A 16,906-nucleotide genomic window follows, 5' to 3' on the forward strand; every position below is an offset into this window, starting at 1 on the left:
AATAATTTCATTACAGATAATATCATGAGGATATCCACATTTAATCAGTTCCAGCTCCTGGTAATCAGTCCACATTACCCCACTATCAGTGGCTAATAACACATGGATCTCGTGCCCAGGCTGCATTATATACTCTCATACGTTATGCAAAAAACAAGGCAGTTGTTAAAACATGAAGTAGCAGACAAAAGCGGCCAAGATGGAATAAATCCACTGTCTGTGCAGCATCTGTAATACAAAAAAATATAAATTTTCTAAAAAAAAAAAATGGAAAAGCATTCATTTTCATTTATTGCAACTAGAACAATAGATACTTGTCTCGATTTCCACAGGGGACATGTGGGTGTGGCTGATGTTAGTCCTGCCTGTGCCCCGCAAGCAGAAGTGGGTGTGGCTATCCTTAGCCCCACCTTTGCCCGCAAGCAAAATTGGGTGTGGCTAGTGTTAGCCCTGTCTGTGCCCTACAAGCACTAGTAATATTAGTACCAATAAGGCCTGAGCATGCTCTGCAGGTGTCCTGCGTACACAGCAGTTATTATTATAGCTTATATCCACTTGGATTGGATTGTGAGCTCATGTGCGCAGCCCTCATAAGCCAAGCTTTCTTGCCAGGAACTTGACAAGATCAAGGGCAGGGTCCTCACCTCCTGTTGTATCTGCATATGTAAATGTGTATGATGAATATGCTTAAACGAATGATGTCATACACGCTGATCAGGTTTTCTAGCTGGGGTCCTACTTACCCTGTGAGACTGGCGAGGGGGTAACTTTGGTTGTAAAGGGTGAAGTGTGAGTTTCGGAATCTTTTATCCTTACTCTGGCGCCATCAAGTGCCTGACTGAGGCTCTGCAGCTGCACGGCATCGAGCTGCTCACGCTGTGCATCCGTCACCTTGGCTCCATTTTCAGGACCAAGGCTCACAATTTGCTCTGGCGACAGCGCCTTCAAAAAAGGAATTGGCTGTTATCACGGGGTTTTCTTAAAATACCACCCAGTACCTGATAAGGTCCCCCAGCAGAAGTGGCAGATGTTTATACAATAAGGAAATTTAAACATGCATGATTTTGGAAAAAGAGCAGAGATATGATGGAGATGGAGAGGGGTGCTGGAGTAAACTGAGTCGATCTGAAAAAAGTGAAGATCAGGTGGAAGCAAGAAGGGATAATTCAATAAGGAACAATTGTTAAGAAAATTCCATGATCTATGTTAGACCTATACATGTAGGAGTGCAGACATCTTTAAAATAAATAAAATCTTCAAATCAATACCTTGAAACTGTCGGCGGGGATGTATTTAATAGCATCAGGATGAATATAAGGCATCACGCTTGGATTCAGTGACCTTAAGTCCTCTTTGTTTAAACCAGCTAAGGGAGAAAGAAGGTTTTACATTCATTGTCACTGGCGTTTGTTTGGAAAATATAGAATATGGCCATTGGTTTTTAAAGGTTTAAATGTTTTATTTATTTTATTTATTTCAAGGCCATTGGTGGTTGTTTGGGTCAGTAACTGATCTGTTGTAGGGAAAGAAACCTACAGGACAGAAGACCTGGTTTAAGTTTTTCCATGAAACATGAATATTTAGAATTCAGTATCTGGCATATGGTGATATTTGTAGAACACTCTACAGATTATAGCTTTCATTGTTAAATATAATGAACTAAAGGTCCCTAGATTAATATTACTACTTTTCATGAAACTAAGGGAAAACATGAAGTATATCCATCAGCAGTATTTATTTTGTTCCTATTGTGTCCTCTCTGTGCTCCGTCAATCTAATCTGATGCAAATCATTCATACCTTAGCCATACAGCAAGTAGAGCGCGAGTACTTAGTGCGTAATATCTAACCTACTAATAAAAAACAGATACGCTTTTGCCATTATTTCTTTTCTCCGTCACTATTATTGTTAAATAAGAAGTTAAGAGTCCAATATTAAGCATACCAAGATTATTTAACTATCCAAAATATCAAAAGCCTCTTAGCAGAAGGACAGACTAAGGAAATAGGCAGGGGTTCTCCGGCTGCAGAAGGTTAGGTACAAGGTTCTAGATTTCAGGAACCAGTTGGGAGTAAGCAATAGTATCGGCTATTAAAGGAGAACTGGGGGAAATCCATTAACATTCTTTGACCGTTGGGTTTATTGGTACCCCCTGCCAGTTTGATGCGGGGTATATAACAATCACTGGCATTCCAGTATGTGTTATGGGTATATGTCTATAGTTTTGGAGTGACTGCAATATGTGTTAAACATTTATACTGTGTTAATATAACAGGTGACGATGGCCTAGAACATAGCTGAGGTGCCAGATCTCTGTTACCTGCAATATGTGCGATGTCATGGAGAACAGATCGGTTCCATGTTTCAGGCTCTCCATATATCATCTCTGCTTTCTGTTTAAATTCTTGCAGAATGTTCAGGCTGCAGGGCAGAGATCCGATCCTCGATATAACAGCCCTGCAAGGCAATATTCAATAGAGAAGTGAATATACTCTCTATATAAATATATTTATTCAGACCAGAACTTCCAAAAACACAACACACTGAGACTTGTCCTCAGCAAGTGATGCTGCTATAATTGTTTTAGGCAGTCTTTAGTTGACATCTTTTATTGGGCCAACATAGAAAAAGATGTAGAATCGCATTTGCTTTTGGGTCCTGATGTCTGATGTCTCTTCTTTTTTTTTTATCAATATAAAGTATCAAATTGAACTAAATGCTCCATTTTCTCTTGAACTAATACAGCTATATCCAGTTTTTCTTATATTCTAAATATACATCAAGCTCAGATCATTCTTGGATGAATTTACTAAAATGTACCCAAGAACTACTTACCTAAACTCTGTAGTCGGGATCTGGTGTATTTGCTGTGGATCAGCTGCACACAACGCGCCCCCAAGTCCCGCCAGCTCGAAACTTTTCAGATTCTCCATGGATTTTGTAGAGTCATTAAGAAACCCTTGAAAAATGCACCTTGCCTGTAAAAAGATAAATAAATCTATCCTCTGTCAGTCTGAGGCAGAACCATATAATGTGCTGGTTTCATGTAAAACACAAGTTCCTCAGACACCATAAAACGCCAGGTTTACTTCTGGCCTTATATTACAAATAAAATACTCCTATCGCCCCTGAAGAAGCCCAGTAAAGCGAAACGTTTTTATGCTAATATGTTTTCAGATTACATTGTTGTTGAATAAATTGTGTATCTGAGATTATTGACCCTACTATTACTTTCTTCTTAATCGCTCGCACCCGTTCCAATTGTCCATTTGTTTTTTTGTAAGTGTATGGGAACACACTCCCTGATGTTTGCTTAATCTCTCCTCTATCCTACTATCGACCATCTTTCTTTCCTCCCCTTATTCCAGTCTATATTGTCTATATTGTAACTCACCTGAACTTCCGTCCATTCCCCCTGCTGGCCAAGTACTGAAACTGCATCTATGGAGCTTAAATCCAGCAGGTCTATTTCAGATTCGCTCAGAGCTGTTATGATGCGTCCTAGGGATGTCATATGGTAACTCTTCCAATCTGATGGTTCCCCCCACACCTTTTTAAGAAACGCACGTTGTAAGATTACCCAACACTTTTTGTGTGTTGCTTCCATTTTTAACACATTTGAACGCATATGAAAATGACATTCTGTACCTCTTTGGCCTTTTCCTTCAGTACATGGAGTTGAGGCCGCTTTAAGTTTCTTATAGAGCCGAGGATGTGCACAGTCCTCGTGAAGACTTCTCTGCCAATGCACTGCAATTCCACTGTGGACCAAAAGACGTTGGCTTCTGCTAGGATCATAATTTCATCAGCCGTGGGCGATGTGATCCCTGCACAGTCTGTGCATGAAAAGGAATAACGTGTATTTTGTGCTTCTATTATATAATAATATATATAACGACTTTATTGAATTAATTTAAAATTTAATTTAAATAATTTAAATACAAATTAAGCATTTAATGATTTATTTATTTTTTTAAGATTTTTTAAAGATTTAATAATTTAAATAAGATTTAAGCAATATTTTTTTTATTATTATTATTATTAAGGGCTGTTGAATCCTACCAATACATCATTTTCCTAGTGATCTACAAAGCTGATTAAACCAAAAAAAAGATTCTAAACGGGTCTCCAATACAATTCTTCTCTTTCAAGTGAAATAGTTCACGCTATTCTATATCTGAAAAGACATTTTGTCTGAACTTAGCGAAACAATGAGGCTTTTCAGCATCAGAAAGAATAGATTAAAAATGTCGCCTTCATGACGTCTCCACACCACGTCGACAAGGTAGGTTAAAAAAGGTTTACCTGCTGAGTGATGAGGAACAGAGGTATTACGAACCGCATGGAATATCGCTGATAAAATCCCTTTATTCAAAGGAATTTCTACTGTTTCCGATACCATCTGCATAACTGTACCCTTGAACTTTGCGGAGCGGGCCGAGCCAAGAAATTAAGAAGAGAGGAGACAGTAAAAATAAAAAATAGGGGTATACGTGACATATCACATTTAACAGTGTTTGGGTGATAACCCCTGGTATTTATGTTAATGCCATGACATTTTCCCTTTGCTCCCGGATGGTTAACTGTTTATTTTAGGAAATTCCATTTTATTTTCACGGCCAGCCTTTGAAGAAATCTAATACAGATGAATTAAAGATTATCTTCACATTTATCGTAAATTATTGTAATCCTAGTTTACCTTGAAGGTGCTGTCTCATCTGTTGAATTTAACATTTTTGTAATTAAATGTGGTATTTGAAACCTGATTCCTAATACTGTTGGATGCCTAAACCCCTTTTAGAAATATATGGCATAATACATTTTTTTAGCGGATATCATCCAGCGGCACCACAGGGACCACCTACCCGCATCCCGAAGAGGGAAGGCTCAGGGTGGCTTGATCCTGGATGTTGGCAGGTATGGTGATTTTTCCCAACTGGCACATAGTGCAGGGGTGAAACACTGGGCCTGATCACCTAAAAGTGCGATCTGACCCCACGTTATGCTGCAGATGGGATGCCTAGTTTGCCCAGCCTGGAATAACACTGTATTATGTATATATGGATACAATAGATTGTAAGCTTGCAAAACCAGGGCCTCCTTCTTCTTCTTCTTCTTCGTCTTCTTCTTCACCTGTACCAGGTTTTCTTATGTATTTTCATGTTATTGTTAATTTTGTATATTGCCAATTTTAATGTTACTGTTAAACTTCATCTATTGTTATAATGCTACCAAATCTGCTGGTGCACTGTAAAAAAAATGTAATTTCATATATATATAAAGGGTCAGGGTTATCCTGCATTTACTAATTGTCCTTCCTTCTCTTACACTTGAAATGGATATAACAGACCTGGGCAAGACATAAAGGACCGATAGATACCTTCTTTAACACTCCCGTGAACTCGTTTTTTGACAACAGACCCCAGAAGGATACCAAACCAGACGTCCAGTTCGACGGGTCTCTAAAAAAAACACATACAAAACGAAAAGACGAAACACGAGAATGAGAAGTGTTTGATACAAACAATATATTCAGATATTTGCAAAAAATATCCAACGTACCCATAATGTTCCAGAATCTTTTGTTTAATTTCTGTATTTTGCTCAAGGCTGAGGCTTGTACATTTCTTTAACAGATGAATTGTAGCTGCGACCACATCTGTGGCTAGGCCGCTACGTATGGTGCTTGGCGACAAATGGCAGATGAGGTTCCCAAGTACGTCTAGCTGGTAAACGTCAGAAATAGAACTATTCTGGAAAAAGGAAACGTTAGTGTAACGCAACTGCTCTGCTTCTGCGCATAATCCATCTGGTTTGATCGCTTAGCAATTCTTATGAATATGTTCCGGAAGACTAAAACTCATCCAACCCGGCACCTGACGTGGGTGTCCCTGTGGAACGGGGCAGAATTACTAGGGTAGGATATGGGGGTCTCTAAAAGTATCAACATACTCACCAGGCACTGGTGGACTTTGCTAAGCACCATATTCTGCTTCTGGGTATTCAACCCCAAATTCTTTAGATCAATCTTTCCGAGGCCTTTTAGCAGCGGTCCACATGGGAGAGGATGGGACGCAAAATATCCTGAACTAAAATTTAAAGGAAATGAAGGCAGTTACCATCAACAATATAGTTATAATCGACTCTTCAATTTGCATTTAACAGAAGATAAAATGAAAAGACATTGCTTTGAATGCTTACGGCAGAACTGCTAGTAGGAATGGCGGTATGGTTGCTTGCGAAATCTTCCAATATTTCCAAGCCAGGCAATGTATCTAAACATCAAAAGAGATTTGTCCAAATATTCAGAGCAATTGTGATGTTCCCTGTCTCTGTCACAGTTAATCATTGGAAGAGATTTAATGTGGGTCTAAAGAAAAACGTGTGAGATAAACCCCTTAATGACAAAGCCCGTACATGTACAGGCTCAAAATGCATTGTTTTCAATGGGTATAGGGACCGCCCATTGTCCTTAAGGGGTTAACGAGCAATACTGGGCTCCTTAGACATGCGGACTGGTTGGAATGGTACTCTTTGCAGCCCTAATTTCGATGCTAATGTTATATATATCCATGGGTTTTTGTTGGCCAGGTAACAAGAACTCATAAGCCATGTTTTAGACGTAGAGAGCAGTTGGCTTGAGACCACTAGACAGGATGGTTGACCATTATGCATGAATATAAAAACACAACAGACTAGATGAAAGATCTGGTTCCATAGTAGCTGGGCGAGGGACATTGCTGCTTCTCCTACAGTTTCGTACCTCCTAACACTTGAAACAATAGTCTTGGGGGGTTGGTGTTGGCAGCATGGCTGGAAGACGAGGTTTACGTCGACTTTTTATGTGATTAAGTAAGACACTTAAAACAAAAAAAAATTAATTACACAATTTAATTTAATGGACAATGCTTTTTAGATCAGGGAAGGAATAAAGGACAAAGTGATTTGTGTCCCTAAAGAGGTATACTGGTATTTTGCTAACGCCACACTCCCCTCCCCAGTCTCTTCTCATCGTATGATTACAACCATTTAGACTAAATGGGTTAGATCCCGAAGGCCTATCTTTGTCAATTAATACAAGATGTTTTACCTGATACGGAGAAAGTAGGTGAAGATTATTTTCCAAGAGCTTGTAATGATTTAGGAAACTGGGTTTGCTCATATTGTCAATCTGCTCACACGTAATACCTTCCACCATATGCCCTGTACTGGAAAAAAAGTCGTCTGGATCACAAACCAGTAAATATGGCTGGTGCAGTAGTCCAGTTGTTAGAAAAAGGTAGCCAAAAAGGCATGCAGGGTCAGTCATGGAAATGGCGGCGGGGCAGTGGCAGCTCGGATACATAACAGAAGGTGCAAATATTTTATTGCATAGTTTTTTTGCTTTGTTTTAGTTTTTTTGTAAGGTTTTCCTAGGTTTACTGTTTTTATTATTGGCTGTACACGTGGTACTTGTATATATGTGGCTAATTCTGTTCATGGCTGTGTCCTGTACTGAATCGCACATGTCTTCTATATGATATGTATGTTCTGCCTTGGAGTAAGCTCAATATCTATAACTAGGCATTTACGGCAATACAAAACCTTTTTTCTTTGAATAATGAAATTATAGCAATAAACAAATTCAACAAAATGTTACTTTACCTCAACAGGTCCACCAGAGGGGACTTATGAGACATGATTTCAAACAAGTGCAGGGCCTGAAAAAGAAGACTAATAAGGAGCCATTTTCAACTCAATCATTTCAATTTGTTTCCTATCTCTTCTGGTTCTGTATTATAGTACGGTACTTTTAGATCATCTGCAGCTTCACAAAAGGTTGGCTTCACATTAAAGCCAGAAACAGGAATAGGTGAGTTGGCGATGGCAGAGGATGCACCGAGGTGAGGCTGAGGGGGACCCTTGCCTGGCAGACCAGGTCTGTGCATGAGGCAAGACAGGCCACCTCTGGAGATACAAGCCCTACGTGTATCTATACCCAGGGCCCAATAATAAACGGGGGCAACAAGGATCATGTTTCACAGCTGACACATTTCTAGTTATAAGATCCAGCGTGAAAAAAGTATAGTGCCTTCATGTTCAAACTAGAAGTGTTTCACCCAAACTGCTGTTTCCCAGTGCTGCTCTGGTTTTACTCTTTGTTGAATGAGTGCTTCATGCGGAAGGGCCTGTGGGTTAAACACATAATTACCTGACTCTTCCTCATCTTTTTGTCCTTTAGGACTGCAACATTCAGGTCATGTTGTTCAAATAAATTCGAAAGAGGGACTTCTTTAAATAACTCTCCATTCATGTCTAAGACGACTGAAGAGAAATGTCCAGAAGACAGCACCTAATTCCAAATACACAAATGGGACATATTTATGTAACATGTAAGGTTTATCCTGGACTGCTCATCTACACTAATTTTAAATATTAATCTAGGTTGTTTAAGGAAATTGGAGAAAAATACTTTTGCTTTACAGTGAAATAAAATCGGAAACATTTCTTCGAAAAGGGAATGGTTACATGAAAGCTATAAGAAGATCCAAGGTACCTTGCTTAAGATGGCTTCCTTCTGTGCTGGAGATAGACCTGATCCATACTGGTTAAGTCCAACTTTCAGAGCCATTAAGAGCTCCCGTGGGTTCATATCATAAAATGACTGAGCACTAATTCCAGACGCAAGTTCCCCCAGTTGACTGATATTGGAAAATGTTAAAACCTATGTCCAAGAGATCAAATGAGCGTGAAAAATATGTAATTTGCTTATGTCAGAAAAGTTCTCAACAAAGGCAACCACTATAGAGTACACAACTTCCATGAGCTGTAGAGAGTAAAATAACTAGATAATTAGCCTTACCTTTTCAGACTGGAGATATTTGGCAGTCAATACCATGATCTGACTCTTGGTCCACCCTGAAACTTGCTGAAGTGTCAAGATAGCCCCCTGCACAGCCTCGGGTGAAAGAGATTCCAGCTGGGACAGAGTCAGGCCAACTATAGCATCTGAAAGGGATCCGAGGCTCTCATTCAGCGTCTGGTTTAACATCGCAATCTGGAGAAACTCAGACTTCAACTGTAAAGTTCCACAAGGGAACAAGAAAATACATTTGGAATGAGACAATTCATCTTAACTAAAGTTTATTCACCTGTGTATTTAGCCCCCGCAAGGCCATATAAGACCCTCTTGAATATTTAAGCCGCTACCACAGTGGTCAAGTTTTTAAGATTAGTTCTTTTAAATTGAAATATAGATGTGGTCTTTGTACTGGGCCGACAAGTCAAGACTTCAGATGGAAGACACCTTTGCGGTCCCAATAATTTATATATTGTTATTGTAATAATGTTATAAAAGGTATTCACTGCATTTATACAAATAATAATATAATATTAAAAGTAATATTTCTTTCAATTTATGAAGATTTCGTTTTAGCACATGTGACACAGATGCTTTTGAGGGCTTAATTGTGGACATGCATCACGTAGGATATATTATATTGGGTAATTAAGCAGATAATTAAGTTAGATAATGATATCAGAGTACCTTCTGTACTTCAGCATGGTAGCTCCTCAGCTGGTTGCACTTGATCATTTGATGCAGCAAAGCTCTGGCCACTGCTGGGTCCAGCTGTTGAACATCATCATAGAAGCAAACAAGCAACCCAAGCCTACAAATTATAGGTAATGACATATTGGTGTCTTTGTCACGGAACGCTTGTACAAAACATATTCTGCACTATAGACCATTGTTGTCCAACTGGCAGCTGAAGTCCCGGGTTTAGCCATTAGGGTAATGGTGGTGTGGTCTTCACCTGTCCTTATAAAGCTGTGTAGGGTTCCAGGGTATATGCTTCTTAATTGTACGTGACAATATGAAACACATACAAAGGTTTATAAGACACTTGCTAAGATTTCTTTGGCATTTGTAGTTACGGAACTCAAATTTATGGGAAGAAATCTGGGCGTTTAATAGTTCTGAGCTGTTACTATTTAATCACTTTGTATTCTTGTTTTCCAATTGATGTCGTGATCACCATATGACATCACTGAACCCTGACACTAAGGGAGCATGTAATTATGAGATGTTCAGATTGTAATCAACACCATTTCTTTTCTTGAAGAACACTGATAATTTATGAAACGTCCAGCATCTAAGTAAAAACATGTTGCAATCTGATATCATTTTTGGATGCTACAAAGAGATTTTATAAATCTTTATACCCTATAACACTCACAACTGCATCTAACCGTAATGACCTTTATGTATAATGTTTTACCTGTATATGGTTGAAATGTTTCTCATATCAAATCCTGAGGAGTTTATACGTTCTAGGAAAGCTTTTGCGAGGTCTGGTGCAATGTCATATACGGTGTCCAACTGCTTCGTAGCATTATCACAGCTGATAAACATTCGTATCTAGGAATGAAACAATATATCAGAGATTAATGTTCCTGCACACCCAAGCGCAGTCCTGCAAGTCACACGAGAGCACAATGTGTATTGCATGGCTGGTACAGCATAACAGGAGTTGTAGTTGCACAACAGCTGCAGGGCTACCCAACTGGCTACTGAATATCCCAGATACATTAAAGTTTAAGAAGTCCAATCTACATCATCTATGTACTATAAGTTTCAAGCCGAAGATCTGGGCCACCGAGTCAGACATTTTTAATGTGACGTGATCCATGCCATTACTTTTTGTGTGTGCAATAGCAGTCTTTGGGTAGATCTCGTTATAATTCACAAAATGGTAGAACCAATGTTTCATTTGTGATTGTGGTTACTAGTGGGAGATGGACTTGGAGTACTTTTTGGATATTTCATGGGAGGTGCAGAAGAATGGACTGAACATTCCAAATCAATTTACAATGCATTTTCTTCTAAAAGCGTTCTGCTTGCCTCATTAATATGTATTTTCCTGATTTCTTCTAGTGGTAAGAGGACCATGTATCTACTCAAGATCCAGAGGTTTTCAGCAGTGACCCATGATGAGGATTCATTGACATCTGTGAACATATATTACTTCGCTTATTATGAATTATTTTTAGGAGATGAATTAAGACATAATAAAACTTTTAATAAAACATTTTTTGGGTGAAATTTATTAGAATATCATAAAAGCAATCAAAACAAGTTCCCTTGACATGTTGTGGACACATGGACAATGTCTTGAGGATTCAGAGAAGCAGTTTAAGAAGTATCTGAGAAATGTTTAGGTTTATGTTAAATTATGGGATATTATTATTATATTCTTTCTATTATAGCTGAAGAAGTACTGTGCTCATCAATGGTTACTCACAGTCATTAAAAACAACAAAACTTTTGTAGCATTATTTTGGAAAGACCTTCTACAAAAAAGGATCCCCTGACTAGTGCTATAATGATTAGGATCAAGATAAAGGTCTAGCTATAGGCAAGACCAAGGAGGTCTACATTTGGAGTCATTAATTACTTGTATTTAGTGGAATGCTGACTATACCCTGTTTATAAGGTATATGGGGAATATTGTACTTATGTCATAACAGTAATTTAATCGGATACCCAGCACCCTATAATTCCTCACCCAGAGGTAAGGTGATCATGGCTTGCTCTACTCAGCCTCTGTTCCCTCGAGACTATCCTTTTACAATTACAATATCAATCAAAAAGGTACTCAATGGTATGATATAATTTATTTAATTAATGAAACAAAACAAAAAAATACAGTTTACTACAATATTGCACGTTTTTTATTGTAAATCAGCCATACTTGCCGTTACTCATGTGAGTATTTTGGAGGATTTGAGTCATCCATTCATAGAGGGCTCTTCGTTCATTTGCTGTGATCTTGTCATACAGTTCCTTGAACACAGATGACCTAAATGGTGAATACCCAGTCATCAGTATATATAAATATAAGTATATATCACTCAGTAGGACCTGCGATGATCATTACTGTGGACGTTAGTGTTGATGGAACTTCTGTGAGTTCCATTTCTGTTATATATACACTTAATACCCAATATTGGTTATATTTTACAATATGTTATGGGTGGTCTGGCACCATTATTGATGTCTGCCTTCTTTGTTTCAAATGACCGGTTTGTTTTAATAATTTGGGGCCTTACAGATTTCTGAAGGGCTCCTCTGGTAACTCAGACGGTAGACTTGCTATCACATCTGCTTGTAGGTAGCTCTCTCCGAACATCCGTATGACTTGGCTCAGAATGTCCACACAATCAGCTGAGGTCAGGACTGGAAGACACTTCTCCAGGGTTATAAGAAATATGGTTCGGTTTCCCCCAGGGCACTGAAAAACTTTGTCTCGTAGTGTCTCAAAATCCAGGACCATATCCGCCACATCCTAAAGAAGTAGTAACAAACGTATTGGGTTATTTTGTTAGAGCTCTAGAATGACACTGCTTATTCTATCTAAAAGAGAAAATTAGAAAAAGAAGAAAAAAGATGTGGAGTAACAAGTATTACACCATTTGTTTTTGGAAAAATGAGGAAGGAAAAAGCATACTTGCTATCATCTCAAAAGGTCAGCGAGGGACAATTTGATTTAGGGCTATGGTGAGAAACGTGGTCAATGGCAGGATTCTACCAAGAGTTTTTATGTGATTTTGTGACACAGCGAAAGCTGTATTTAAATAATGACATAATATTCTATGTACATAATTTAATTTCTTATTTGTACACCGCTGAACTTTCATACCACCAAACATCCTTAAACGCCCTAGAAAGGAGAAAGAGGAGAGGAAAGGGGGGCTGGTGATAAAATGAAGGCGGAAAGAGACAGACTTTTCTAAGCACACAGATTTTATTTACTCACAAAGTGCTCCTTTTTACCACCAAGGAGATATTTCATTGCTAGCTGAAACTGCTCAGAGTCAAGTTTTTGTAATTCTGACCGGAGAAACTTGGGATCTTCAGAAATATTCTCCAGGTATTGGCTCGCAGATGTCTATAAATGGAGAATATGTAATGACATACAATGCCAGCTGGCGGCCTGGTTATAATATTATATATATAATATTATATGATTTTGACAAAGTATATTAATTCCCTTATTTTTCTACGTCTGCCTTACCTGCAAACCGCTAATAGAAAATACATTTTGAGATGCTAAATACATCCCAACTTTCTCAATTAAGTCTGGGGTCCACGCGCTATTGTTAGAACTGCAAAAAGAAAGCAAGACATTGTTTCAAATTATTTTTTTTTTCACTTTATAAGATGTGTAGGGTACTTGCTCTTGCGAGGGGCAAGACTAGACCTAGACAACCTTACATAGACAGATCATAGGAGGGTGAGCTTCCATGGGCACACAATGATTCTCTGCCTGGAGAAAGCCGACGTGACCGGGAGACCCAGGGAAGTCCTGTCCCACCTGGAGACTCTGAGTTAAACCCCAAGAGCCCAGTTTCTCTACAGTTGAGCCCCATCACCTCCAAAATGTACGGATTCCCTCCTTTCCTCAAAATTCATCATACCCAGCTAACCCTGTTACTAAGCTTCCCAATTTTCCACCAACCTGTACCATTCTTGCGGGATATCTCACATTTACTCGCTTTAACTACCTGCTCTGTCCCACCGACACAAGCTTGTGATGTACTGGAGCTAATAAATTGGCAAACATCATAATGTTACCTCTGGGATTGCAGAATGTCGAGAAGGCCTGTAAGAGAGACAAGTACAAGTTAACCATTTTCATTGACGTTACTCAATGGGGAACGGTCGCTTCCATAGATTTTAATATAACCAATTCCATTTATTTTGGGGTTTAAAAGCAGGGGACTAACTTATAATAATAAGGATTAGATTTGTGGCAAAATGTGGCAAAAGCAGAATAGTAATGAATTCCCTGTCCCAAGCTCCTTCCGCCACATTTACAAAGGCATCCAGAACCAGTGATCTGCCGCCAGAGGGGGAACGTAACTTAACAATAGGGGAGAAATAATTCACTGGGCGCAAAACCATGTAAGTTTTGAGAATAAAGATTATCTATTTACCAATCAGGTATTTGCCAGATAATATTTCTTTCTGGGGAGAAAAAAAAAACAAAATAAATTTTTTACAAAAATTTACCTCAGATTAAAAGATATTAAAAGATATTGAAAATATATAAAATAATAGATTTAGAATACTGACCAGTCCAGCGAGCAGCTGAAAAGGCAAATCTATAAAATAAAAAGTACATTAAATGAAAGTAAAAATAAAAGTATCAAAAGTTTCAGAAAACATTGCATATAAATCTAGGGAAAGGTTTTGACATTTTGTGGAGCATCATAATCCCTGCACAGAAGAGGCTGTCGGGACCAACACATTAAAGGTTAAGGCCCCTGAGTTATATCCTTATTCTGTCACTGACAGACTGAGCAGTTTGTGGTGAAGCAAGAAAGAGACATCTGTGCCATAGAGGCGAAGGTTTGCTCCTTCAATCAGTAAGCACCAAACAGATATGATACGTATGATAACCTCGTTCCCGGGTTTATTAACAATGCATGCGACGATACACTCTGTTAATATTCCTTCTGCAAATAAGAGATAGCCAGAAAATCTATAATTCAGTAGCACCGCATTTTTCATTGACGTTGAGAATTCAGGAGCAGTAATTCTTCGCTGCGGTATCACACTTGGCTTCCACACTGATACCTAACCTCTACAGAACTATTTCACGGGGGGGTTTAATAGTGACGCTAACACTCGATACAAACAGCAATCATACAATGAGATCCATAAAAACGAGATTCTGTCACATTTACTATTGTATGTTGGTCTACGGCAAGTATAAAAATTCAGGGGCATGATTGAAAGAGCGTCGGAGAGGCAATGACTGATGACTAATGAATTTAAAGAGTGTTTTAAAGCAATATTCTTTTTATGATGGTTTATTCCCCCTAAAGGGAATCCTTGCTTTATTGTTATGTTTGTTTCAGTCACATTTATAAGGCACCAATTGCAATCCTACAAAGTACCGGGCTTTGTATATTCACCATCCTACCGACAATTCATTCTAACTCCCACTGATATAAAAATCATGAAACTCATTTCTGTAGAACAGCCCCTGTCTTAGGAATGACCTCAACCTCGTGGTTGAATAAGAGAGACCATTCAAGTGTTACACAGGAGACAGATCTGAGAGCTGCACACAATACTGCACTGGAAACCCGGCCCTTCGGCAACTCAATAGAGGACATTCTGCGGAGATTTCCCTGGGTACCTGGAACAGGAGAGCTCCGGACAGCTGCGAACTCTGGCAGGATGAAAACCATCAGCAGGGGACAAAGCTTCAGTTCTATGCCCATCCTAAAATCAAAAGGGCATTTATGCAATAAGTGGATAAAAGGAACGGGGAGGGGGTTATTAACAATCCATAAATTATTATATCTTGAATGGCATGGAAGAGAACTGGCACAATATCTAGCCCTGATTGTCTCACGTTTCCCCAAAATAGGACTGTACATAAAAGGACACAGAAAGGATCCAGGCATGATGTTAAAGCTGCCCAAAAGACTCATCGTCCTAGTGGCAAAATATTGAATAGCAAGTAGGACCTACACCTAAGAAAAAGAGGTTTCTGGTGGCCCAAATACTCAAAATCATGCCAGCCCATGAAGAGTATGTCTGGGATTTTTAGTTTTTGTTCTCTTGCGCAGAAGAAATTAGCCCTACATTTAGTTTTTCGGCTGCCCGGCGAGTGGAACCAGAGTGATATGCTAATGGAGATTTCTCCTAAAACCGGAGATGCTCCTGAGCGAGTACGCCCTGTAGGGCATGTTATTAGTTCACTGTCTGTTCCTGGTTGACGTTCACCTCTTTGTATGTAAATAACACAGTATTATTCTTTAAATGCCTTATTTCATTATATGAGTAAAGAAAACAAATCTCGGACACAACTGACTTATGCATGATGCTTTTCTTGACACCGAGTTTGTGTCCCAGACGTATAAATCAATGCATTACATTACTTTGTTTGTGTGAAATTATTCTTATGTTACAAGGGCCTTAAAAACTTAGACCGTTTTTGACCATGGCCATCTCCTTGGCAGCCTAGGAGGGTTCAGCTCTGTTTTACACCAAATTTTGCATGATTCAACGATTAAGGATCTGTTCTTGTTCCGTGAATGAGACAGATCTAATTCCATTAACAGGAAAGTACTTGTAGTTACAGCTACAGTTCCCCAGCTCTTTTCAGGACGCTGCAAACCCGTTCACTATACTAGTTTTTCCGTGCTTTGAACAAATGTTCAAACGGAATGAATAATTCCACTGTTACCAAAAACATAAGTGCTTCAAGGGATAACTATATAGTTATAGAGTCATCGGAGACCTTTGATTTGGAGTGTAAAGAGAACGTTTTAATAGGCATTCAAATTCATGTCTTACCCACTGTAACAACAAGTCCTGATAAAAGATAATATTCAGAGGAACACACCAGTGATACGCGTAGCCTCCCTTCTGGTCAGACTTTAGCAGACTTGTTGACGGATGGAAATATCCATCCGCATATCACACTAGTATCGCCTACAAAGGCTGTCTAGAACCAAACGCAAGGCCAATTTATTCCACACAAGGAACCCCAATAACCTCAGACTTAACTACTACCCCTGAGTGTCACCCCTTTTGTATGCACATTCTCTCTTGGGAATCTCTTGGGGTTCCCCCAAGTGTAAATCCAGATGTGGAGCTCTTTGCCCAGAGCCGTCATTCTTCTATGTGTTCATGCGGCCCTCTGGTAATCTCCTTTCCGTTACGGAAGTGTCATTGGCCACAGTGTCAAAAGGCCTGCATTGCTTTCTGCCTCCCTGCAGGGTTGTGTGGATTGCACTGGATTTTTGCTATAAAATGCTATCCTTGAGTCTTTTTATTTATTTACATTTGTTTTTTTGGGGGGGTCTTTTTATTTATTTACATGTGTGAAGTCCTTTTTTTTACATT

The 16,906-nt window shown here is 39.0% G+C and overlaps 1 protein-coding gene across 1 annotated transcript; it reads right to left on the minus strand.

Moving 5' to 3' along the window:
• Positions 1 to 32: 32 nt before the first annotated feature.
• Positions 33 to 15,273, minus strand: OTOA (otoancorin). The gene is made up of 28 exons (XM_053471997.1): positions 15,189 to 15,273; positions 14,117 to 14,145; positions 13,978 to 14,008; positions 13,616 to 13,643; positions 13,056 to 13,146; positions 12,798 to 12,929; positions 12,091 to 12,326; positions 11,737 to 11,840; positions 10,883 to 10,989; positions 10,260 to 10,399; positions 9,527 to 9,650; positions 8,843 to 9,058; positions 8,537 to 8,704; positions 8,192 to 8,332; positions 7,645 to 7,700; positions 7,091 to 7,208; positions 6,202 to 6,275; positions 5,957 to 6,089; positions 5,563 to 5,753; positions 5,381 to 5,462; positions 4,306 to 4,423; positions 3,649 to 3,836; positions 3,395 to 3,550; positions 2,836 to 2,978; positions 2,321 to 2,457; positions 1,269 to 1,366; positions 744 to 942; positions 33 to 228 (listed from the first exon to the last, which is right to left on the minus strand). Exons 1-28 carry the CDS (start codon positions 15,271 to 15,273, stop codon positions 143 to 145), a joined length of 3,411 nt encoding a protein of 1,136 aa, XP_053327972.1. The 3' UTR covers positions 33 to 142.
• Between the last annotated feature and the right edge of the window lie 1,633 nt (positions 15,274 to 16,906).

The sequence above is a fragment of the Spea bombifrons genome, chromosome 7 (assembly GCF_027358695.1).
Source record: "Spea bombifrons isolate aSpeBom1 chromosome 7, aSpeBom1.2.pri, whole genome shotgun sequence".
In the NCBI taxonomy this organism is placed as follows: Eukaryota; Metazoa; Chordata; class Amphibia; order Anura; family Pelobatidae; genus Spea; species Spea bombifrons.